Source organism: Aotus nancymaae, unplaced genomic scaffold (assembly GCF_030222135.1).
Source record: "Aotus nancymaae isolate 86718 unplaced genomic scaffold, 86718_ANA_hifiasm-v0.15.2.pri h1tg000029l, whole genome shotgun sequence".
In the NCBI taxonomy this organism is placed as follows: Eukaryota; Metazoa; Chordata; class Mammalia; order Primates; family Aotidae; genus Aotus; species Aotus nancymaae.
The window spans coordinates 52159754-52181608 of NW_026988442.1; the positions used below are offsets into that span (position 1 = coordinate 52159754).

The 21855-nt window shown below is 41.2% G+C and overlaps 1 protein-coding gene across 7 annotated transcripts in view; it reads left to right on the forward strand.

Annotated features, from left to right (window-relative positions):
* Window positions 1-21855, forward strand: part of ITGB6 (integrin subunit beta 6) — a 136961-nt gene that overhangs the window by 40388 nt on the left and 74718 nt on the right. For 2 of the 7 annotated variants that reach the window (XM_064382687.1, XM_012454830.1), the window contains 6 exons: window positions 13843-13951; window positions 14416-14468; window positions 14638-15050; window positions 15789-15868; window positions 17294-17498; window positions 18075-18321. In XM_064382687.1, coding sequence (XP_064238757.1) covers window positions 14990-15050; window positions 15789-15868; window positions 17294-17498; window positions 18075-18321 — 593 coding nt within the window. In that variant the 5' untranslated portion in view covers window positions 13843-13951; window positions 14416-14468; window positions 14638-14989. The other 5 variants (XM_064382686.1, XM_064382690.1, XM_064382688.1 and 2 more) reach the window with 5 other exon arrangements.

Consider the following 21855-nt stretch of genomic DNA (forward strand, 5'->3'; position numbering starts at 1 on the left):
ATTAAAGGGTTTTTTATAGGTAAAAACGTAAGCCATTAACACTCACTGGAGACCACACAAACAGCTCCCCAGGAGGTGTAGGGTGCCTCACTGCTGGCCTGTGGTGCTTGCTGGCTCCCAGCATCATGCCTTGCTCAAGTGGATGCTCAGTGCATCCACTCAACAACAGTATGAAGAAGGGAATAGAGAGACAATGAGTGGGGTAGGACTTGGCTCATCCTTCCTGCCCTAACGTTTGGACACTCCGTGACAAATGCAGAAGGAATTCGCCGAAGCCAGCTCAGAGTCCTGTACTGCCAGGAGTGACCGCAGGACACAGCACCAGCAAAGGATGGAGGAGCAATGTGCTGTGGGGTGTGCGGGGGTCTATGCTCAGCCCCAAGATGGAATTCTGTCCTTTTGATAGAGATCTGGAGCAGAAAAGAAGCATGCAGCACCCAGCAAACACAGAGGGTGACCAGAGGGCTGAGCAACAGCTGAGGCTGCCCAGCTGCTTTTCTGTGGTTCTATCCACATCCGCAACAGACAAGGGATTCACTCATCAGGGCTCTGACTTGATGAGAAGATCAATTGTCAGCGTGTGTTTCCGACAAGTGTTGTTAGCTGAAAGTGTGGACCGAAAGTGCACCCCCAGCTCATCCCCACGTAGGCTGCCAAGAAAAGGAAAAAAAAGAGGCTGGATTCATACAACCTTGTAAAGTCCCTGGCAGGACCAAGTGTTAGAAGCTACAAAAACTGTAATATAAAGCAATTATTAAGATTAATAATAGTCATATAAACCCGACGTGGATGAACGAATTTATTGCATTTTGGACACTTTGGGACTCATATTGTACAAAAGAGTAATCATGAAAATGGCTGTCATGTTAACAACATGCCCACTGTTGCAAGTACTGCATGTCATTCTATTGCATTTTATCCTCACAGCAACCCTCTGTGCATTTCTAGCCCCTGTAGTGGATTGAATGATGGTTGCACCCAAAAGATAGGTTCACCTTCCCAGAACCTGTGGATGGGATCTTATTTGAAGAAGGGGCTTTGTAGATGTAGTTAAGTAAAGGATCTTGAGATGAGATCATCCCAGATTTTTTGGGTTGGCCCTAAATCCGAAGATAAGTGTCCTTATAAGAAGAGGAAAAGACACAGAGAAGGAGAACGCCAGAAGAGAAGCCACATGAAAACGAGGCATCAAAATGATGCATCTCTGAGTCAAGGGATGCCAAGAAGTGCAGGCAGCCCCCGGAAGCTAGAGAGGGACTGGGAACCGCTTCTCCTCCAGGGCCTCCAGAAGGAAGCAGCCCTGCCCATAGCTTGCTTTCAGGCTTCTGCCTCCCTGAACTCGGTGTGAGAAATTCATTTCTGTTGTTTTAGACCACACAGGGCTCTGAGAATCAGGGAGCTGTTGTTCTCGTATTGAAAACTGACCGTGTGACTCCGGCCAGTGCCTGACTACCAGCGGAGCCCCTGCGTCAGGTGTGCACACCACCCTGCTACTCTACTGCCTGGACAAATGAGCCATTCAAGTTGAGTAACACTATAAAGGTAACATAGTTAGTATTAAGGTTAACCACCTGCCTACATTCAGACTACCTGGATTTGAGGCCAACTTTTCCACCGAGTGCCTATGAGACTGTGAGCTAGTTATTTAACCTGAGTAATTTCCTTTTTCTTCTGTAAAATGGGGAGAATTCAAGAGGAGCCTTGAACAGAGAAAAAAGACATTTGGTAAAAGTGAAGGAAGTCTGAAAAAAAGGATGGACTTTAGACAATAATAATGTATCAATTTTGTTTTGTTAATTGTAACAAATGGGCAGGGCACAGTGGCTCACACCTGTAATCTCAGCACTCTGGGAGGCCAAGGTTGGCAGATCATCTAAGGTTAGGAGTTTGAGACCAGCCTGGCCATCATAGTAAAACCTGGTCTCTACTAAAATACAAAAATTAGCCAGATGTGGTGGCACTCGCCTGTAATCCCAGCTACTCAGGAGGCTGAGGCAGGAGAACTGCTTGAACCCAGGAGGCAGAGGTTGCAGTGAGCCAAGATCGTGCCACTGCACTCCAGCCTGGGCAACAGAGTGAGAGACTCTGTCTCAAAAAACAAAATGTAACAAATGTACTATTGACATAAGACAATAATAGGAAAGTCTGGCTATGGGGTATATAGGAAATGTACTAATCTAAAACTCTCCTAAAATATTAAATTACATATTATTAATTAAATGGGGAAAATATCAGTACCTCACCTCACATTGTGATAAAGATTTATAACAGTATTTGGCATATTATAAGAGACATTGTTATTTATTATGGTTTTAGTTCTGTTATCAGGAACAAGGAATTCATACTTGCAATGTTCCATGAAACAGGCTAACTAATTTGTTTAAAGTGAGAGGATGCGATGTATTTAGAGGAAGTTTGTCTGAAAATGTTATTGTAACTGTAATTTTGACTCATTCCAAAGATAAGTAAAGCCAATGTAGTAACTAAACATTGTTTCACGCTCAGTGTTTCCCGGTTTTTAGATCAACCAGAAACTGTTATTTCTGACTACTGCTGTACTTGCATGCAGCTCATGTGAACAAGATCTACCTTGTTTATCTGAGAAAAATGGAACAAAAGAGAAACACTCACAAATTGCAAATATGTCTTCTTTTTGTTTCCTGTCTGCTACTGGATTCCATTTTTAAAATACCTACATCCTATTTTACTTTTTCCTTAGAAAATCAAGCAGAATGAATTGCAGTGACCCTTTACTATTTTGACCCCACAAAGGGGACAAATGACCCCTTTTGTATATACACATATTCATTCAGATTCCTGCAACAATGAAAGAAGCACACTCTTGACAAAACTCGTCATTTTAAGAAGTAAGATTTTCCATGAGAATGACTGTGTCAACAGAAGGAAGCTAAACTCATTCAGATTGTTCCCACCTTGCCTGATGCCTGCATCGTCAGAAAGCAGCAGAAAATCCAAGTTTGGAACAAAATGCTGCACACTTTCTCACCTGAAGAGATGCTTCCTACCCTAGGAAGAGAATGCCATTTCCTTAAGGGAGCTACTCTTCTGGACCTTCTGCAAGTAAGATTAGTAGATGGAGAGACAGGCAAATGACAGCTTGAGGACGGGCTGTTGTAGCAAAAAGAAAGAGACCAAGGGCAGACTCAAGCAACAACTGGAATCCTCTGCCCAGAGAAAGACGCAGGAAAACGATAGACAGCCCTGCCCTAAATTTTTTTCACAAAGGGAACCAGTCTATGTCATTCAGTAACAAAACTGCAGTATCTGTGCTATAGCCACTAGGTTAACTATAACCTAGGTTATAGGGTTGGGTCTGAGTCCAGAAATATGAGTCATCACTACTGCAAGTGTTTCATCTGAACTATTATCAAAATGGACCTCCTCTCTGGAGTTTCCTGAGAAAAAGAATTGCCTCCTGGAAAATCCATCTTGAAAGATGTTTGACTTGGAGAATGCACACAAAAGGCAGCAGTAAATAAATGAATTCACACCCGGGTTTTCCTAAGAAATCTGACTACAGTATTATCATAAGATAATGAAAATAGTTTTTTGTTTAATTGTTAAACAAAAGTAAGCAATTTTCTTCCCTGTGGGGCTTCTTAAAGTGTTTAATAGGTTAATGCGCATTGTGAGTTTCTGATGGAGGATTTAATAGTCTGTATTAAATAAACTGTAGGAACATTTCATTATCAGGGCAAGGGTTAACAGCGCTCTTCAGATCACAGTTTAGGGAGCTGTGCTCCTCCTCCGGCAACATTCATAAAAATAAATCCTTCTGTTGGTTAACATTTAAATCCTGCCTTCTTTGGTTGCCTAAAATTTAGGGCCTAAACAGTTTCAAGACCAATCTATACCATGCAACAAATGTCCAATAATCTACCAAGGTCTGGACTGAGACCAGAGCTGACAACTGCATTTTCCACGCGACTGAGCCTTACTCTACTGCTGTCCAAGATAACTTAATTTTATCAACTCATAAGGAATGCTTGCCCCTCCCCCAAAAAGCTCCCCCAATATTTGCAACTAACAGCAATTGTATTTTATCAAAAAAATTTCATTATCTGTGTTTTGATTGAAGCTTTAAAACATCGAACTCCTTGATATAAAGAAAATGATTCACTTCTTTCCTTTAATAAATGTGGAAACTACTGTTGAGCCTCTCACTGCAGCATGCCTCGGTTGTTACACTCTCAACCGCTAGAGGGTGCCAGGAAGGGGCTCTGGGCTTATGAGCTGCAAGGATCCACCCAGAGTAGTCAGGAGGCAGCAGAGATTGCAGCACAGGCAGGTGGTTTTCGTACTTCCCCAAACAAGCCTCACATCTGACTGCTCACTGGAGCCGCTTTTTGTCTGGGAGCAATTATGCCCAACAATATATAGATTCGCTATATCTGTCGTGGTGTAAAAATCCAACACACCATCTTTAATCAGAGGCCAGCTGAATTTGCTTTAAAGGCTTTTCTTCTTTCTCCACTTCCAATCCTTGAGAAGTTAGCAGGTTAATGACATTTTGATTAACTTGTTAGAATAATTTATTGTTTAGCCTTATTAACGATTAGGGTGTTCACATCATACCCAATCCTTTACTCTATTTGATTCCCTGAAAACTCACTGACAGGATTCGCTGAGTGCCATGTGAAACAATCAGAAAAATTCACAAAATGGCCGTTAAAAGTAATAAATCCTCCACGGGCACCCAAGGATGCGACTCAAACATGATCACTGACTGAGGCAAGAGGATCACCTGAGGCCTAGCGTTTTAGACCAGCCTGGGCAAAAAAGTGAGACCTCCATCTCTACAAAAAAATGTTTTCAATTAGCTGGGCATGGTGGCACGTGCCTGTAGTCCCAGCTACTCAGGAGGCTGAGGTGGGAGGATTGCTTGAGCCCTGAAGTTTAAGGCTGCATTGAACTAGGATTATGCCACTGCACTCTAGCCCAGTGATAGATAGAGTGAGACCCTGTCTAAAAAAGATGAAATAAAAAATAATAATTACTGGTTGCCATTTCTCCCAGCTTTTTAAAAGGATAGAACTTTTTCTATTGTTGCAGCTGCATAAATTGCATCTCTAAGGTCAAAAGAAGTTTGATGTCCTTCCACTTTGCAAGGAGTTTTTAAAAGTAAAATATACCCATCTCCTTCTTACAAGGAGTATTTTTTTAAACTGCTAGGGGAGACTCTTGCTACTGAAACTGACCCCAATTAGTCTACCAGCACAGCTAGAGAGAACTATAGGACCACAGGTTTTCTTTTGCAACCAAAATGCAAAGTCATGAGGAATTCCAGAACAGAAGATGCTGGCTGATCCTCCACTGGACTGAAGGAATGTTTACACAGCATACAAATGGTCTCCGTAAAGCAATGGCCTGCATATTTCAGACCTTTCTGGTTGTACCATGGAATGAAGGCCTGTTGCAGAGTTAGGACTCTTCATGACCCTCTGGGTTGTTAGAGCAGATCAGAGCTCACGATGCCTCTGCTGATGGGTGGATGGTATACTCTCTCTGAAACAGCTGGAGTACCCTGGTGGTGATGGTGGGGTTATTGATCCAGGGCCTCAATAACTGCTAGAGTCATTGTTGATCCCTTGATTTCTCTCCCTCCCTATGAGGAATCTGTTTGTAAATCCTGTCTATCCTGGAAATATCCAGAATCCAAACACTTCTCACTACCTCCCTTACTTCCACCATAGTCCAAGCTGTCATCATCTCCGCTGAAATAGCCTCCAATAAGGCCTCCCAGCTTCCATCCCTATCACCTTATAGTCTGTGCATCCTTGCTGCATTATAAGCTACATCATGTCTAACAAAAACTCCATAAAAGCTTCCCTTCTCACTCAAAATATAAATCTAGAGCCCTGACCATTGCCCCTCCCCCCAGCCCCTCCCTCATGAGCTTCCCTCTTCCCTTTGCCTCTCTGGCCCATCTCCTCTGACCTCCTTGAGTTTACCCACTCACTCTGCTCCAGCCTCTCTCACCACCTGGCTTGTCCACAAATCCTCCTGCCCCAGGGCCTTGCAGCTACTCTTCCCATGGGTAGGATTGCCTGTCCTCCAGAGAGCCCTCGACGTCCTCCCTCCTTTCCCCAGGGCTCTGCCTAAACAGCACCTCAGCAGAGAAGCTTTGCTGGCCGCCCCACCTCATCCACTCTCTGACCTCTTCTCATCCTTTATTTTCTCAGCATTTGTCACCATCTGACATCTTTATTTTTTCATGTGTTTCTTGTCTCTCTCTCCCACTGGAATGTAAGCTCCATGAGGCAGAGACCCTGTTGATTTTAATCAACACTGTGCTCTCAGAACAGTGCCTGGTCCATCGTGGGGTCTCCACAGGCAGCTGCTGAAGCAGTGAATGAGTAAATGAAAAAAGAAGGCTCAGCAGCTCTGCAAGCTGTGAGTGAGCAAACCACTTGGCAATCAGTGTCTGTTCACGTGACGTCTTGCTATTTGCTTTACGGATAGGAAAAAGGGGCCTAAAGAGTCTAGTTCTCAGAGTCAAGTTGGAATAAATTCACATCCAATGGTATTTTCTGGAAAATCTTGTCTTTGGATTTATTCCACAAACTAAAAGACAGAAAGAGTTCAGTTCTTTTAGACTTCAGTGTAAGCTCTGAACCCTGACTGTGGGAGCCTCTGGAGCAGACCTAACTCACAGGACAAACTCCCTGTAGCTGGCAGTGTGACTGCCAGGCATGGGGTGGGGTGTGGTTGGTAACTGTGATGTGCCAGGGAGGGGTAGCAGGGGGGTGCCTGTGGCTCAAGGACCGGAGTTCATCCTGAGTCATCTCCCAGTCACAGGAAACGCCCACGGCCACACTCTCTTGAACTCAGTATCAGGCCTGGCTTGTGACCAGTGGGCTTTGCTTCCCCTGAAGGGCCAGGCAACATGTTCTGTTTCATTTTGTTTAAGACATCTGTACTGACCTCAAATCAGAGAAAACATGGTACGATCCAGGACCACATCTTTGTCTGATTTTTGGCAGCTGCAAGATAAACAACAAACAAACCCAGAAGGAAACTGCTAGACACCGAGCTAGAGCTGGAATCAGAGTCCTGAACTAGAGAGGCGAACGTTTTTCCAAGTTCCTTGTGGAATTTCATTATTGGCATCTTTTTGAGGATTCTTTGTACATCTCTTATCTACCAGGAGGCGGTTTGCAGGGTGATTCTGAACTCAGGTGGGAGGGTAGCAGCCTGTCTCCAGGGCCCTGTTTTCTGAGCAATGGGGTGATCTTGGGAAAGTTGTGTAGCTTTTCCATGCCTCAGTTTCCTTATCTGGTAAATGAAAGTAGAATAGTCCCCATTTTATTGGGGCCTTGTGAGAACAAAATAGGGTGACCCTAATACAATATTTAACGATGTCTGGCACTTGGTAAGTGCTCATTAAAACGAGCAATAATAAACATGTGTTCCGAGTTAAATCAAAGGAGGGTCTACAGGAAACTGAGGGAGCTTCAGCCCAGGTTCCAGTGTGCACAGGTGTCTGGGAGTATCTGGGAGCTGCGGGTGTATCTGGGAGCTGCGGGTGGCTCCAGGTGGGATGGAAGCCAGATTACCATCAGGAAGCATTTTTCAGAAAGCATTTCTGGTGAATAGCCTGAGGTGATGTCAAGAAACAAAGGGACTGGAATTTTCAAGCTTTCAGTAATTTGCTATCATGGGTTTTCCCCCCTCACTTGAAATACATATACACTTTCAACACATGGTTTATTTCCAGTTTTGCATTCTCTTCTCTCTCTTTTTTTTTTTTTTTTTTTTTGAGACAGAGTCTCACTCTGTCACCCAGCCTGGAGTGCAGTGGTACAACCTTGGCTCACTGCAACCTCTGCCTCCCAGTTTCAAGTGATTCTCCTGCCTCAGCCTCCCAGGTAGCCGGAACTACAGCCGCATGCCACCACACCTGGCTAATTTTTGTATTTTTTGTAGAGATGGGGTTTCACCATGTTGGCCAGGCTGGTCTCGAAGCTGTGACCTCAAGAAATCCACCTGCCTCGGTCTCCCAAAGTGCTGGGATTACAGGCATGAGCCACCACGCCTGGCCTGCATTCCTTTTCTTAAAGAGGGTCTCCCAAAAGGTATAATCTTTAGGCCCCGCAAAACCTGGACTCCTCTCCAAATGTATTTCATTACACAATTTATAAAGTATGTTTTCCCAATGGTGATCTGGCTTCCATCCCACCTGGAGCCACCTGCAGCTCCCAGATACTCTTGACCATATTCCCAGAAGGTGGATACTGTCCCTTTTTCATAGTCTAGAAATGAAAGTATTGAGAGATAAACGCTCTCCCCACAGATAGACGAGGATCTGACAGGACTGCAATTTGAACTCAGGACTCCCTGCATCCAAAACCAAACTCTTTCCACTTCACTCAGCTTCTTCCCATTATGGGCATCATGAAGGCTTTACAAAGTAACTGCCAGACTCAAACAAATATCCCTACACCAACCTTAATTGCAGTACTCTTCACAAGGGCCAAAAACTGGAAACAACCTGAATGTCCGTCGACAGATGGTTAGGCTATCAAAATGTGGTATATCCAAACAGTGGAATATTATTCAGCCTTTAAAAGGAAGGAAATGCTGACACATGCTACTATCTGGATGAACCCCAAAGACGTTATGCCAATGTGAAATAAGCCATTCTCACAAAAGGACAAACATTATATGATTCCACTTCTGTGATGCACCTGGAGTAGTCAGACTCATGGAGAGAGAATGTAGCGTGGTGGGTGCTGGGGGTTGGTGTGGGGGGAAATGGGCAGTTATTGTTTCATGGGTGAGGAGTTTCTGTTTGGGCTGATGAAAACATTCTGGAGATGGTTGGTGGGGAGGGTGGGACAACAGTATAAATGCTCTTAATGCCACCAAGTCAAATACTTAAAAATGGTTAAAATGATACATTTTATGTTACGTATATTTTACTGCAATAAACAAAATAGGAAATTCCAGCCTAGAATGAGAGGTCTAGGCCACACAACATTTCTTTAGCACTTAGCACCTGTGGGCATTGTGAACAAGGATGACAGGAAAGTGTTACACATCCTTCTTTAAGGGAATCTTTCTGAAGGTCTCAAAAAATGGAACAAATGTACCTGCTTCCAGATTGCTTGCTTTACCGTCATGCACGACCACAAGACGGCCACAGAATTCTGCAAACAACCCACTGTGGAAGGCATCACACTCGGAGCTACCTTAGAGTAAGACCCAGAGACAAAGAAGCCATTTACCTTGCCTTCTTTTAGCTACTCACAATGAAACATTTGCACAGAAAGACACCTGGAGGTGGAGGACTTGTCAATGGCACTTGAGATGAAGCAGGTAGCACAGCAAGGCCGGTCCAAGAGCAGACAGCCATGACTAAAGTCCCCAGGGTTCCAGTTGGTTCCCAGCCAGGTTGACTCAGGATTTCCTCTCCCCGGAGTGTTGTGAAGTGCCCCAGGGCAGGCCCAGCTGGGGCCTGGCCTGTCTGTCTTTGATGTGGATGAATGGCTAGGTCTGGGAGAGAGGCAAGCTAAATGCAGTGACTCAGACACTGGTTCACTGGCTTTCTGAAGTCAGGGCACTGCGGAAGACAGCCCATTTCTAAGTCTGAAGTCAGGGCCAGCAGAGGGGTGGAGTGCAGAGGCTCTGTGTCCCTGAGCTCTAAGCTGCTCTGTCCACCCCCATGTCACTTAGCTGAGGCTTCTTGAGGACAGTCAGACTCCCAGGTGGAGTCACAGCCCTGAGGCTGGTACTCTGAGCAATCCGGATGGTGGGATTCTATCTGATGAGCCTGACCAGCTTGTCTGAAAATGTAGAGAGTATGACAGAACCTTTGGATGTTAAGGAATGTAAGATCCTCTCAACCACCCACAAGTAATGGGAATTTGCTGTAAGAATACACATTGCTTTAAAAGGGACAGGATCCTGGGGAAAACTAAGAGCCAGGTCTCCAAGGGATCCAAGCTGGATGGGCATTTGGGATCCACGGCAGCTCTAGGCCTGGGCCGTGCTCCTTCCCCCCAGCAGAGTGAGTGTGTAGATCTGAATGTAGTGCTCTTCAAGTCACGTGGCTTAGGGCCCTTCTCTGCTGATTGCATATTGATCCTCTCATCTCCCACCCCGTGTAGCTTTCTTCTGCCTTGGGCTTCTGCCTCCATGTAGCTGCCAAGTCTTCCTAACATTGATTCTGGAAGCACCTTGTTCCCTCCAACCTGATGCCCTCTCTCTATACATCCTGCCCACTTTGCCTCCCATTACAAAACTCCTAATTTTGCATCTGTATTTCCCATTTCAGATTCTACATACACAGAAATAGAGGTAAGTAATCGGATGGCATGGCTAAGGAGACACAGTTTTCATTTGGGGGACTTTATAGGATGCTAGCATCTCATGGATTAGCTGCTCACAGGACAGGCAGGGCCGCCACCCTCCACAGCGGTGTGGACGTGGTACTTTCCAAAAGAGGGCACCAGGCACCACCCTCAGGAAGCAAGGCTACGTCTTCTCAGTGCCTTGCCCCTTGGTACAACTTAGCCAGCAGTCCCACAGTAAAAACAGAGTGGATAGATACCTTTCATAACATTATTCTACTTTACGTTGTCTCAAATTCCTCCCTGCCTTTTCTTCACCCTGCATTTTAAGCCATTTCTCAGCTTTTGGCACAACCCAAGCAGGGAACACATTTTCCCTTTCCTGGCTGTATTATTTACCTTTCTAAACCATTCATTCATTTACTCATCTATTTGCTCAATATCCGTTGAATACCTGCTTTGTAACTGGTGAAATACTAGACAATGAAGACTTAAAATTCACCCATCTTCTCAATAAACATTAATTGACTACTTACAAAGTGCCAGGCATTGTGTGACTTGCTGGGAATAGGAAAATGACTAAGACACAGTCGCTGTGTGATACATAGCAAGAACTGAATAAATATTTGTTGAGGAAAGGCAAGTATTTTGACAATTACAAGCAGAGCAAAAAGGGCTATCCTGGGGAATGTCCACAGGAAGAGAGGCCAAGAGAGACAAGAAAGTGTTTTCTGCAGACACTAATGTCTACACTGAGACCTGCAGGGCAAGCTGAATTAGCCAAGTGAGAGGCATGAGAGGGAGCCCAAGGCCTGCAGGAAGAACAAATGGTTTGTGGGAAGGCTCGCAAGTTAGGAAGGGTGTGCATTGGAGGGGCAGCCATGGGGGACAGAGAATAAATAAATCAGTGTGATTATGATTCTAGGAACTGAGATGGAAGTCTTTATGCGGGATGGCATAACTCCATTTAAATACATGGTCAAATTATAGTTTTGGAGTTCTCCTAGGACCTTATTGCTGTCTGCATCCAATTGTCAGAGGGACGTGGAGATGGTCTGGAAGGCGTATGTATCACTTCTGCTCATATTCATATTCTGTTGGCAAGAGCTGGTCGTTGGGATTTTCTTAGCTGCAGAAGAGGCCAGGAGAGGTAATCTGTATTCCCAGGAAGGAGAGATTATCGGTGGCAGCTAAAACCATGGAGAGTTTCCAGGGAGTGGCATATCCAGAGCTGGGCGGCCACTCCTGATCCAGCTCCTTTAGAGTGCCTGCTAGTGGCTGCCAGGGAAATCTGCGGGCAGACAGACAACTCAGGACCTGGGGAAACCTCTGGAGCCCAGGGCAGCACTTGTCAGTCCAAGGCAGTTTTGTGAGATGCAAGATCTTTTCTTCCAAAGTGAGGTTTGAAAGTTGTGTGTTCAATCTCTAGACAGAGGTGGATTTTGAGTAGGAGATTATCAAGAACTATGAAGGTCCTGAACTTTTACCTGACTGGCAAGCTGACAAGTTAGCTTGTCATGGATTCATGGGTACTGATGGAGACATGAGATGCCTGGGTCATAGAAAAAGAACTTTTTAATTCAGAGCAATCACAGTGGTCAGAGTGTCATCACATTTTTTTCACCAGTTCTCCAATACCATTTCCCACAGGATGACACAAAGAGGTGACAGCTGCGCATGTAGTAAGATGTGATATAAGAGAAGAACTTTGAGTCTGGGGACCCTGAACCTTTCATAATGGGCAGTAAACAGGCCTGCTCTTTTTTCTGGAGATTGACACTGAATCTATCTTCCAAAGCTTTAAGCAATTTTTCCTTTTCCCTAAAGAGGGACACTCTCTCTATTTTCAAAGGCTGTTCACTTTATAAACATTCTGGAAACGACAGTCTAGAAAAAAAGGCAGCCAGAGCCTCTGCTTGTAAAATGCACAGAAATATGAGAGACACTTGAATTTGTCTTCCAACAAAGACAGGTTTCTCTTTAGCAAGGTGGAGTGTTTTTTAGATAGAAGCTTCCTTTACTAAATCCTTCTCTTGATCTCTAGATCTTCCCTGTATACATTTACCTCCTGGGGGGATCTCATTCAGCCACATATCTCTGAACCCCATCAGCCTTATATCTTTAAATCTATGCTGATAATCCCCAATTTACAATTTGCATTTTAACATTGCCCCCATCTCCAGACCTAGATATCAAACTGCCTATATGGCGCCTTCACTTAGTTATCTTCTCGCCATCTGAAACTTACCACGTTCTTGATCCTCATCCTCCACATGAAACCTGATCCTTCCTCAATGTAACCCCTCTCAATAAAAAGTATCACTCAGTTGTGCCAGCCAGAAACCTCTTTCTTTCATATTCACATCCAATCTATAAGGACAGCCCAGTTTCAAAATAGATCTTGAATCTGATCACCTCTCTCCTCCTGCACCACCTTCACCCTAGTCCCAGCCACCATTGTCTCTGTTCTTAACAGCCATGTATTCCTGTCTTGCCCCATTCACCTTCCAGTCTTGCCCTATACATTCTAACTTCTGCAGCAGCCAGTGTGGTTCTTCTGAAATGTAGATTAAATAATATCATTTCTCTGCTTTCAACCTTCCAATGACACTCAAGGTATAGAATAAAATTCAAGGTGAAGACTACATATGATCTGACCTCTGCCCCCAAATCTCGAAAACACCTGCCACTGGGCTGTCTCAGGCCTTTGTACTTAGCTGTGTTGTCAAAGTCATCTAGCCCTCTCTCAGATGTTTCTAAAGAAAACAGCACACTCCCTCACCCCTCTTTCCTTTTACCCAGACTTATTATGATTCATAGCCCTGGCTACTCCCTGATGTTAGGAGTCTATCTTCATTGACTGTCCTGCAGCCTAGAATATATGCTGCATGGATCAAGAACCTGGTCGTGTTTATTGATGTAGCCTCTGCTTCAAAAATAATGTTTGACAGAAAGTAAATGCTCAATAAGTACTTGTTGAATGAATGGATAAATTAATGAATAATAGTTAATACTGGATTTTTAAAATGACAGTAACAGAGACACAAATAATTGGTGCCTTAATCTTTCTTCTTTAAGTTAAATAAAATAATTTTATATAAATTGTCTCCCAAAATGCATATCTTCCAACTCTTCAATAATTCTGGATTGTTAACTGCAGAATTCTTGCCATGTTTTTCCAGATTCTTGGATATGATGGAGTTCAAAATAGAACATAATATAGGCGTCTGAGAAAAGCCTAAGTAGTCTGTAATTAGTTTCTCTCTTTTTTTGGTGTATTTTATATAAAAAAAAATTTTATTTTAGTTTTTATTTTTGTGGGTATATAGTAGGTGTATATATCTGTGGGGTACACGAGATGTTTTGGTACAGGCATTCAATGTGTAATAATCACATCATGGAAAGTAGGGTACCCATCCCCTCAAGCATTTATCCTTTGTGTTACAAAAACCCATTTATACTCTTTTAGTTATTTTTAAATGTACAGTTAAATTATGGTTGACCATAGTCCATTTCCCTCTGTTTGCAGGTTTTGCATGCTTACCTAGGAATGCTCCTTGAAAAGACAATCTCCTCGGACATAAAAGCTCAGCCACAAAAAAAGTCTCTCTAAGGTCAACAGTTTCGAGAGTGACGAAGTGAGAATTTGATTCTTATCTGTTCACAGACTCTACAAATCCCAAAATGTCCTCCTGAAGAACCCATTGGGGGAAAAATACAAACAACCTCATGAATTTAGCCATTGATCATATATATTTTGAATTGTCACTCTTTCACTCAACAAATAAATGTCTCCCATGTGCCAAATCATGAGCTAAAAGTTGGAACAGCACATTGCAAAGAGAACTGGTTCCCTAGCCTGAGGGTTTCAGAATCTTGGGCACTGTCGTTTCTGTTTTCATCGTTGTTGTCATTGTTTTGAGACATTCTAATTTTTATTTTCTTTGATTTTTATATGTTATGGTTATTTCCAATAATATTTTTAAGAATTTTTTACTTATAAAGAATATATTTCATTTAATTTGAAAAATAAGGAAACAGCGCTTTGCTTTCCCTAGCCTGCTTTCTCATTTACTGTAAGACGATGATTTTTCTTTTTCAGGGTTTATTTCCATTCTTTGCAAAGGATTTAACAATGAAATACAAAAATCTCAGGTATTTTCATTTAGCTCATTTTTTACTTTTCTTACATATAGGCTATATGTTTTATTTAATATCTTTACTATTTACATTAAATTAAAATTATTTTAGAAATGACTATATTTCAATTGCTTTTTGATATTTCATTGATCAATACTTCCCTAAAGATATTAACTTTCTCTAGGATGCAGAGAGACTAACAGAACTTACACAAAAATTTCTGCTGAATGAATTTCCCCACCTTCTTGGTGATTGTACACCTGCCTTCCTTATAAGGAGAACAAGGAAGTAAAGCATGTTGAAGTTGCTTTTAAACACAGCTTTTCTGCTTTACCTGTCCAGGTAGCCTCTGTTTTCATTTCAGTCTTAATGAAAACTCTCTAACTCACATCTCAAGTTTCTTTTCAAAGCAGTGTAAGTAGTATTTAAAATGTTATACTTCAAGAAAGAAAGACTTTAACGATATTCAGCTTTGGTCTTGAAACACTGAAGGTAATTCATTTTTTAATCGGTCTGCACAGCACGAACTGAAACGAATGGGGATTGAACTGCTTTGCCTGTTCTTTCTATTTCTAGGAAGGAATGATCACGTACAAGGTAAGACCAATGTTCTCCGATATATTGCTTTCATGGTATGCTTGACAAACCTGTCATTTGGTTCAGAAAGTAGATCTGAAGTCATTTTTTATTTGATCTGTTCCATTGCTCTTTTGTCACTGAGTGAACACTTTAACAAATTACAGGCAAACACCAGGCAGTTCCCACAGCGAATGCTGTAGGCTTAAGGTAAATAAATACAAAGGTTGCCCAGGCATTTTAGAGAGGAGAATTAAATAGCATTACTGCCCTATAGGACTTAGTGCCATTGTGATAACCATTTTTGAAACTTTTCTATTTTATTCTACCATAAGATCTTCCACTTAAGAGTAATAATCTTGAAAGAGAAAAAGGACTTATTTCAAAAACAGAAATACCTCATTTAAGAGAGAAGCATTTTTTAATGGGTGCAAGTAATTTTTTAAAATTAAAGTGACACATATTGGCTAAAATAAATAGGATAATCCCATATTTGTGAACTTCCACATTTTAAGAAAAAAGAGGATGATAATTTTGGCTTGAAAGACATACATACTTTTTAATATATGTACATATTTTACATGTAATAGATGTAAAATACAAACATTTATGTGACTTGCTAACATTTCAAGGAATGATCTTGGATACTAAAATTAACTTTGATGTTGTTTTGTTCAAGTAATGTAAGAGCCATCAGTCTGATAAATGGAATGACTGAAAGTGTACTTAATTCCTGCGTCTTGCTGGGTCTAAACCTAGGTGGCTGTGCCCTGGGAGGTGCAGAAACCTGTGAAGACTGCCTGCTCATTGGACCTCAGTGCGCCTGGTGTGCTCAGGAGGTAAAACGAATGACCTCAACGTGTTTTTAAAACTTGTCTGCAGTTACACTCATGTTAACTTCTTCAGCGATAGTTCTGATTGTGTCTTGCTTTTTGTGGAATTATACGAGTAAAACAAATCAGGAAAGGAGAAGGTGAGCACTGGTGGATCAAAATGGCATTCATATGATTACTTTCAAAAACAATTTATAGAAGGAGTGGATGTCAAATTATTCTGAAAAAATACTTAGGATTTTTTATTTTACCTGGTTCTTTCTCTTATTGTAAAGCCATTTCTAACTGGTTACATGTAAAATATGGAGGCTGTCTGGATAATCAGAGACCATGGAGATGATATTTTCTAAAGTTAAACGTACATTTGATGTTCATATTATAGTTGTATTCCATCTGGTACCAGGATCCATTCTGAACTACTACTGGCTCCTAAGGCATGTGTTCTAGGTTTTGGACAAATATTACTGGTCAGACATTATCCAGATCTTTTAAAAATTAAATTTTCACAAATTCGTGACTCTGTACCACACCAGTGAAAAAGTCCCAAATAGGCACTCCTTATCTGGTCAAACTGAAAACTATGTGAAAGCAGTATGAAGATGATTGGGGACTATGTAACAAGCCATCCTAAGACGCTAGAGAGCGATGTCTAATTGATTCATGGTGAGAAAGACAGGCATTAGCTCTCTGAATTTTAAAACAAGTCTCTACCCACTGGATCTCATAAAGATAATCTAAACATAAATCAAATCATGCGAATGCCAAGTTCAGCGAGAGCTGAGTAGCATGCTCAAAGAGAAACAAACCTCGACACCAAACTCAGAACCGGGCTGTACCTGTAGAAACCCAAATTCCAAATTCAGTGTATATCCATGAAGGGTGGCCTCACAGACAAGAGAGCACAAACGCAGCTCACTCCCCTACCACAGCCTTGACCGATGCAGCCACAAACAAAAGTCCAAGAGAATTATGCCTTTTTTGAGTTCCTGTATCAAAGCAGGATTGAAAATATACAAGGAAAATCTATGAACCTCACTGTTTCAAGGATTTGGTTATGACCTGGGAAGAAGCTTTAAAGAAGTGAGCTTAAGACACACACACACGTGCGCATGCACGTGCACACACACACACACGCATGCACGTGCACACACACACACGCAAGCACGCACACGCACAACTGTTACGTGAATTCAATTGAATATAATTAAAAGGAGATGCCAGTTTTACTCAGAATTTTACTGGCAGAATTCTCTGGTTATTCACCTATAACTTAACTTTAGGCCTATAATCAGTGTTAGTCATGTAGGGATACAACATGGCAAGATGCTTAACTAGCAAAGTATGCAGAAAAACTTTCAATTGCTGGTATCTTATAAGAAATTCAGATTTGTTTTCTTTTTCTAGTTACTGTTTTTCTTTTTTCTTTTTTAGAATTTCACCCATCCATCTGGAGTTGGCGAAAGGTGTGATACCCCAGCAAACCTATTAGCTAAAGGATGTCAATTAAACTTCATCGAAAACCCTGTCTCCCAAGTAGAAATACTTAAAAATAAGCCTCTCAGTGTAGGCACACAGAAAAATAGTTCTGACATTGTTCAGATTGCGCCTCAAAGCTTGATCCTTAAGTTGAGACCAGGTATGTTAGGATTTGGCTCATGTAAATAGATCTAACGTCATATATGGTAATTCTTCTACTCCACTAATGTGTCTTGTATTGTATTACGTATCATTGATTATTATGCCTCGAATTTCCCATTCTTAAGGAAATAGAAAATTGCTAGGCTCACACTTTTCTTTATTCACATTGGTCCCTGGCACTCCAAATGTGTTACTAAAGAAGCCTTCTCTAATAGTAACCATTTAAATTACTCAAATGTTGTTAAGGCTTACCTCACATTTCTTCAAGGGTTGTAATGTAGATTTAAACTCTCTTTTATTTGATTCCTCTTTTCTAAAACGACGCACAAAAAATTCAGCTTATCTTCTATCTAAATGGATGCTAGTTCTCCCAAGGAGATATAAAATATCCTAACTTATCCTCCAGTAGTTCTAAACTCCCCACTGAAAAAATTTCATGGGTTGGTTCATTTAGGATCTTGACTTTCAGTAAGTTCTTACTGAGGTGTAATAGGCAGCTGACCCAGCAACTGGCCAGTTGCAAATGAATCTCAGTGTTTTTTTCTGGGTTTGCTTTTCCTGTTGGGCTTTGCAGGTGGTGCGCAGACTCTGCAAGTGCATGTCCGCCAGACCGAGGACTATCCGGTGGATTTGTATTACCTCATGGACCTCTCCGCCTCCATGGATGATGACCTCCACACAATTAAGGAGCTGGGCTCCCGGCTTTCCAAGGAGATGTCTAAATTAACCAGCAACTTTAGACTGGGCTTCGGATCATTTGTGGAAAAACCTGTATCCCCTTTTGTGAAAACAACACCAGAAGAAATTGCCAACCCTTGCAGGTAAGTAAATGATTCTCTTGGCATTGTCGTGCACTGATTTTTTGTGGAGATATCCCGGCTCTGAGCTGCACTTGCCAGGAGCTTGCTAACTCCCTGGCATTTTTGCCTCGTCTGGTTGGATCTTAGCAGTCCTCTCCAGTGCCTAGGTTGCTTGGAGTGGAGGTGAGGTCATCTGAACTACATGGTTCTAGCCATGGGTTCTTGCAGTCTCTGCATCTGCCTCCCAGTGTAGGGCAGGGTGTAGCAAACCAGAATGTGTGTTATGCAGACAAGGGGACAAAGTCTTTCACTGTAGGCTCCACTGGATGGCACCTCGCCCAGTCTCTCACACACTTTCTAGTCTCAGTGGCCACCACTTTCTGAGGTTATTGGAGAATAACCTTCACTTTCTCATAATGTTTCTCCACAACAATGACTTCTGGCAAAATAACAATTTTTGCAACTTTCTCTGATGTACTTTGGGAAATATTTGTTTCTTCTATTGCTTGGAGAAGGCCTGGGCAGCCTTCACAGCTATTAAATTCAGTAGTAAATGACTTCATAGGCAATGACTCCATTCTAATATGTTATAATAAGCTATTAAAACCACATATTATGCAGGTGATGGTGGAGGACAAATTGCTTTGTGATGGCTTACCTGTTAAGTGAATGACATATTCAGAAACAAATTATTTAATACTCTCTTATTGAAAAAGAGCCACTATATGCTCTGTGCCAGACCTTGTGCTGAAGGTTTTACATACATGACCTCATTCAGTCTTCATAACAGCAAGTTAAAGCTTAATAACACCAGTCCTATACTCAGAAGAAATAAGAGGCTCTGAGAGATTAGCTATTTGCCCAAGGCCACATGACTAACCCATGATCTGTACCAATATTCGATTTGTCCCAAAAGCAAGCCTATTACTACTATACATCTAATATATGTGAAATAATTTTCCAAATGTTTATTGACTTATAATACTTTTATACACCAAAAGCATCAATCACTATAAAAGATAAATAGCTTTTATTATACCATTTAAAAAAACTCAATGTAGCTCCCAACTACAATCTAACATAATCAAAAATAATTTAACCATAAAAGGAACTTATCAATGATTGTAACACTGAAAAATTGTGTTTGGTTTTAAATATCTGCGATGGTGGCTTAAAAAGGGAGTTTTTTTTTGTTGTTGTTTGTTTGTTTGTTTGTTTTTGAGATGGAGTTTGAGTGACACTGCACTCTGTCACCCAGGCTGGAGTGCAGTGGCGTGATCTCAGCTCACTGCAATTTCTGCCTCCTGGGTTCAAGCAATTCTCCTGCATCAGCCTCCTGAGTAACTGAGATTACAGGTGCCCGCCACCACACCTGGCTAATTTTTGTAGTTTTAGTAGTGACTGGGTTTTGCTATGTTGGCCAGGCTGTTCTCAAACTCCTGACCTCAAGTGATCCACCTGCCTTGGCCTCCCAAAGTGCTGGGATTACAGGCATGAGCCACTGTGCCCAGCCAATATTTTCTTCTCTTCTTTTATATAAGGACCAGAGTAAGGCCATTCAGGGCTGTATGGCAGATTCACAAACATGAGGAATCCAGGCCTTTTTCTGCTCTCTGCTTCACCATTATTGACACTTGGATTTTATCTTCATGGTCCAAGAATGGTGCCAGGGCACTAATCATCACTTCTTCATTTCAGTCAGGAGGAAAGGAGGAAAATAGAGGTAATAAGGACACTGTCTGCCCACTCCCCCACAATTCCTTGTGAGGCATAGTTGACATGCCTAAAATGCACAGATGGAAAATGTTTAGTTTGATGTGTTTTGATGGTTAAATATACCATTGCAATTGGTATCCAAAACATGATGTAGAATATTTCCATCACCTCAGAAATTTCCCATTACAGTCAGTTCTACCACTTCAGAGGCAACCACTTTCCGATGTCTATAATTTATATTGGTTTTGCCTATTCCTGAATTTTATATAAATATGTAATGTAGTATATGCCCTCTGTGTTTGGCATCTTTGGTTCAACATAATGTTTTCAAGATTTACCTATGATTTTGTATGCATCAGGAGTTTGCTCCTTTTTGTTTCAGTTAATAATCCATTGTATTTATTTACTATATTTTGTTTACTCATTCTTTCATTGGAGGACATTTGGGTTGTTTCTATTTTAGGGGGCTATTATGAAAAGGCTGCTGTGAGCACTTGCATTGAAGTCTTTGCATGGATGTATGCTTTTGCTTCTCTTCAATAGACACCTAAACTGGAATTGCTGAACTGTATGATACTTCTAATTTTCAAAGAAACTACCAAATTGTTTTCCAAAGTGAATGTACCATTTTGCATCTCAATCAGCAGTGTGACAAGGTTCCAGATATTCTACATCCTTACACTTGATGTTGTCAGTTTTTTAAATTTTAGACATTCTAATAGGTGTGCAGTAGTATCTCATTGTAGCTTTAATTTGCATCCCCTTAATGATGAATGATGTTGAGCACCTTTTCCTGTGTTTATTTGCCATTCCTATTTATTTTGTGAAGCTTCTTTTGAAATCTAAGATTAGACTATCTTTCCAACATTGTGTGGTAAGAGTATTTTATATATGCTGGATACAAGTTTTTTGTCAAATATATTTTGCCAAAAATATATATATATTTGTCAAAAATATTCTCTCCCAGTTTATGGCTTGTATTTTAATTTTTCTGAAAATGCCTTTGGTCGAGCAAAAGTTTTTAATTTTGATGAAGTCCAGCTTATTAATTTTAAATTTTATAGTGTTTTTATGTCCTAATAAATTTTTGCTTACTGTAAAAGTCACAAAGACTCCTCCTATATTTTCTTCTAGAAGCTTTGTGTTTAATGTGATTACATTTAGGCTTCTGATCTCAAATTAGTTTTTGTATTTGGAATGAGAAAAAAAGGTCTAGGTTGATTTTTTTGTTTCCATAGAGACATCTAGTTGTTCAAGCACTATTTGTTAGACAAGATTTTCCTTTCCACATTGAGTTATCTTAATGTCTTTGTTGACAAGCAATTGACCATATATGTGTGAGTCTAATTCTGGACACTACTCTGTTTCATTGATCCATTGAATATAACCATGTAACCACTAATGCCTCACTAACTCCCTTACTGTAGCTTTATAGACAGTCTTGAAATCAGGAGCATAAGTCCTCCAATTTTGTCCTTTCATTTTGTTTATCCTAGATCCTTGACATTTCCATATAAATTTAAGAATCAACTTGTCAATTTCTTCAAAAAATATGCTGAGATTTTTATTGAGACAACATTGAAACCATAGATCAATTTGTGGGGATATTGAACATCTGACACGTATTGAATTTTTCAATCATTTTACATGACATATATCTTCACTCATTCAGATCTTGTTTAATTTCTCAGCACAATGTTCTATCATTTTCAGGGTAGATATCTTGCACATGTTTTGTTTTACTTATTTCTAGGGACATTTAAAATTTTTATTTTCAAATTCTTTTTGGATAACATGTAGAAATACAATTGATTTTACATACTCACTTTGTATCCTGCA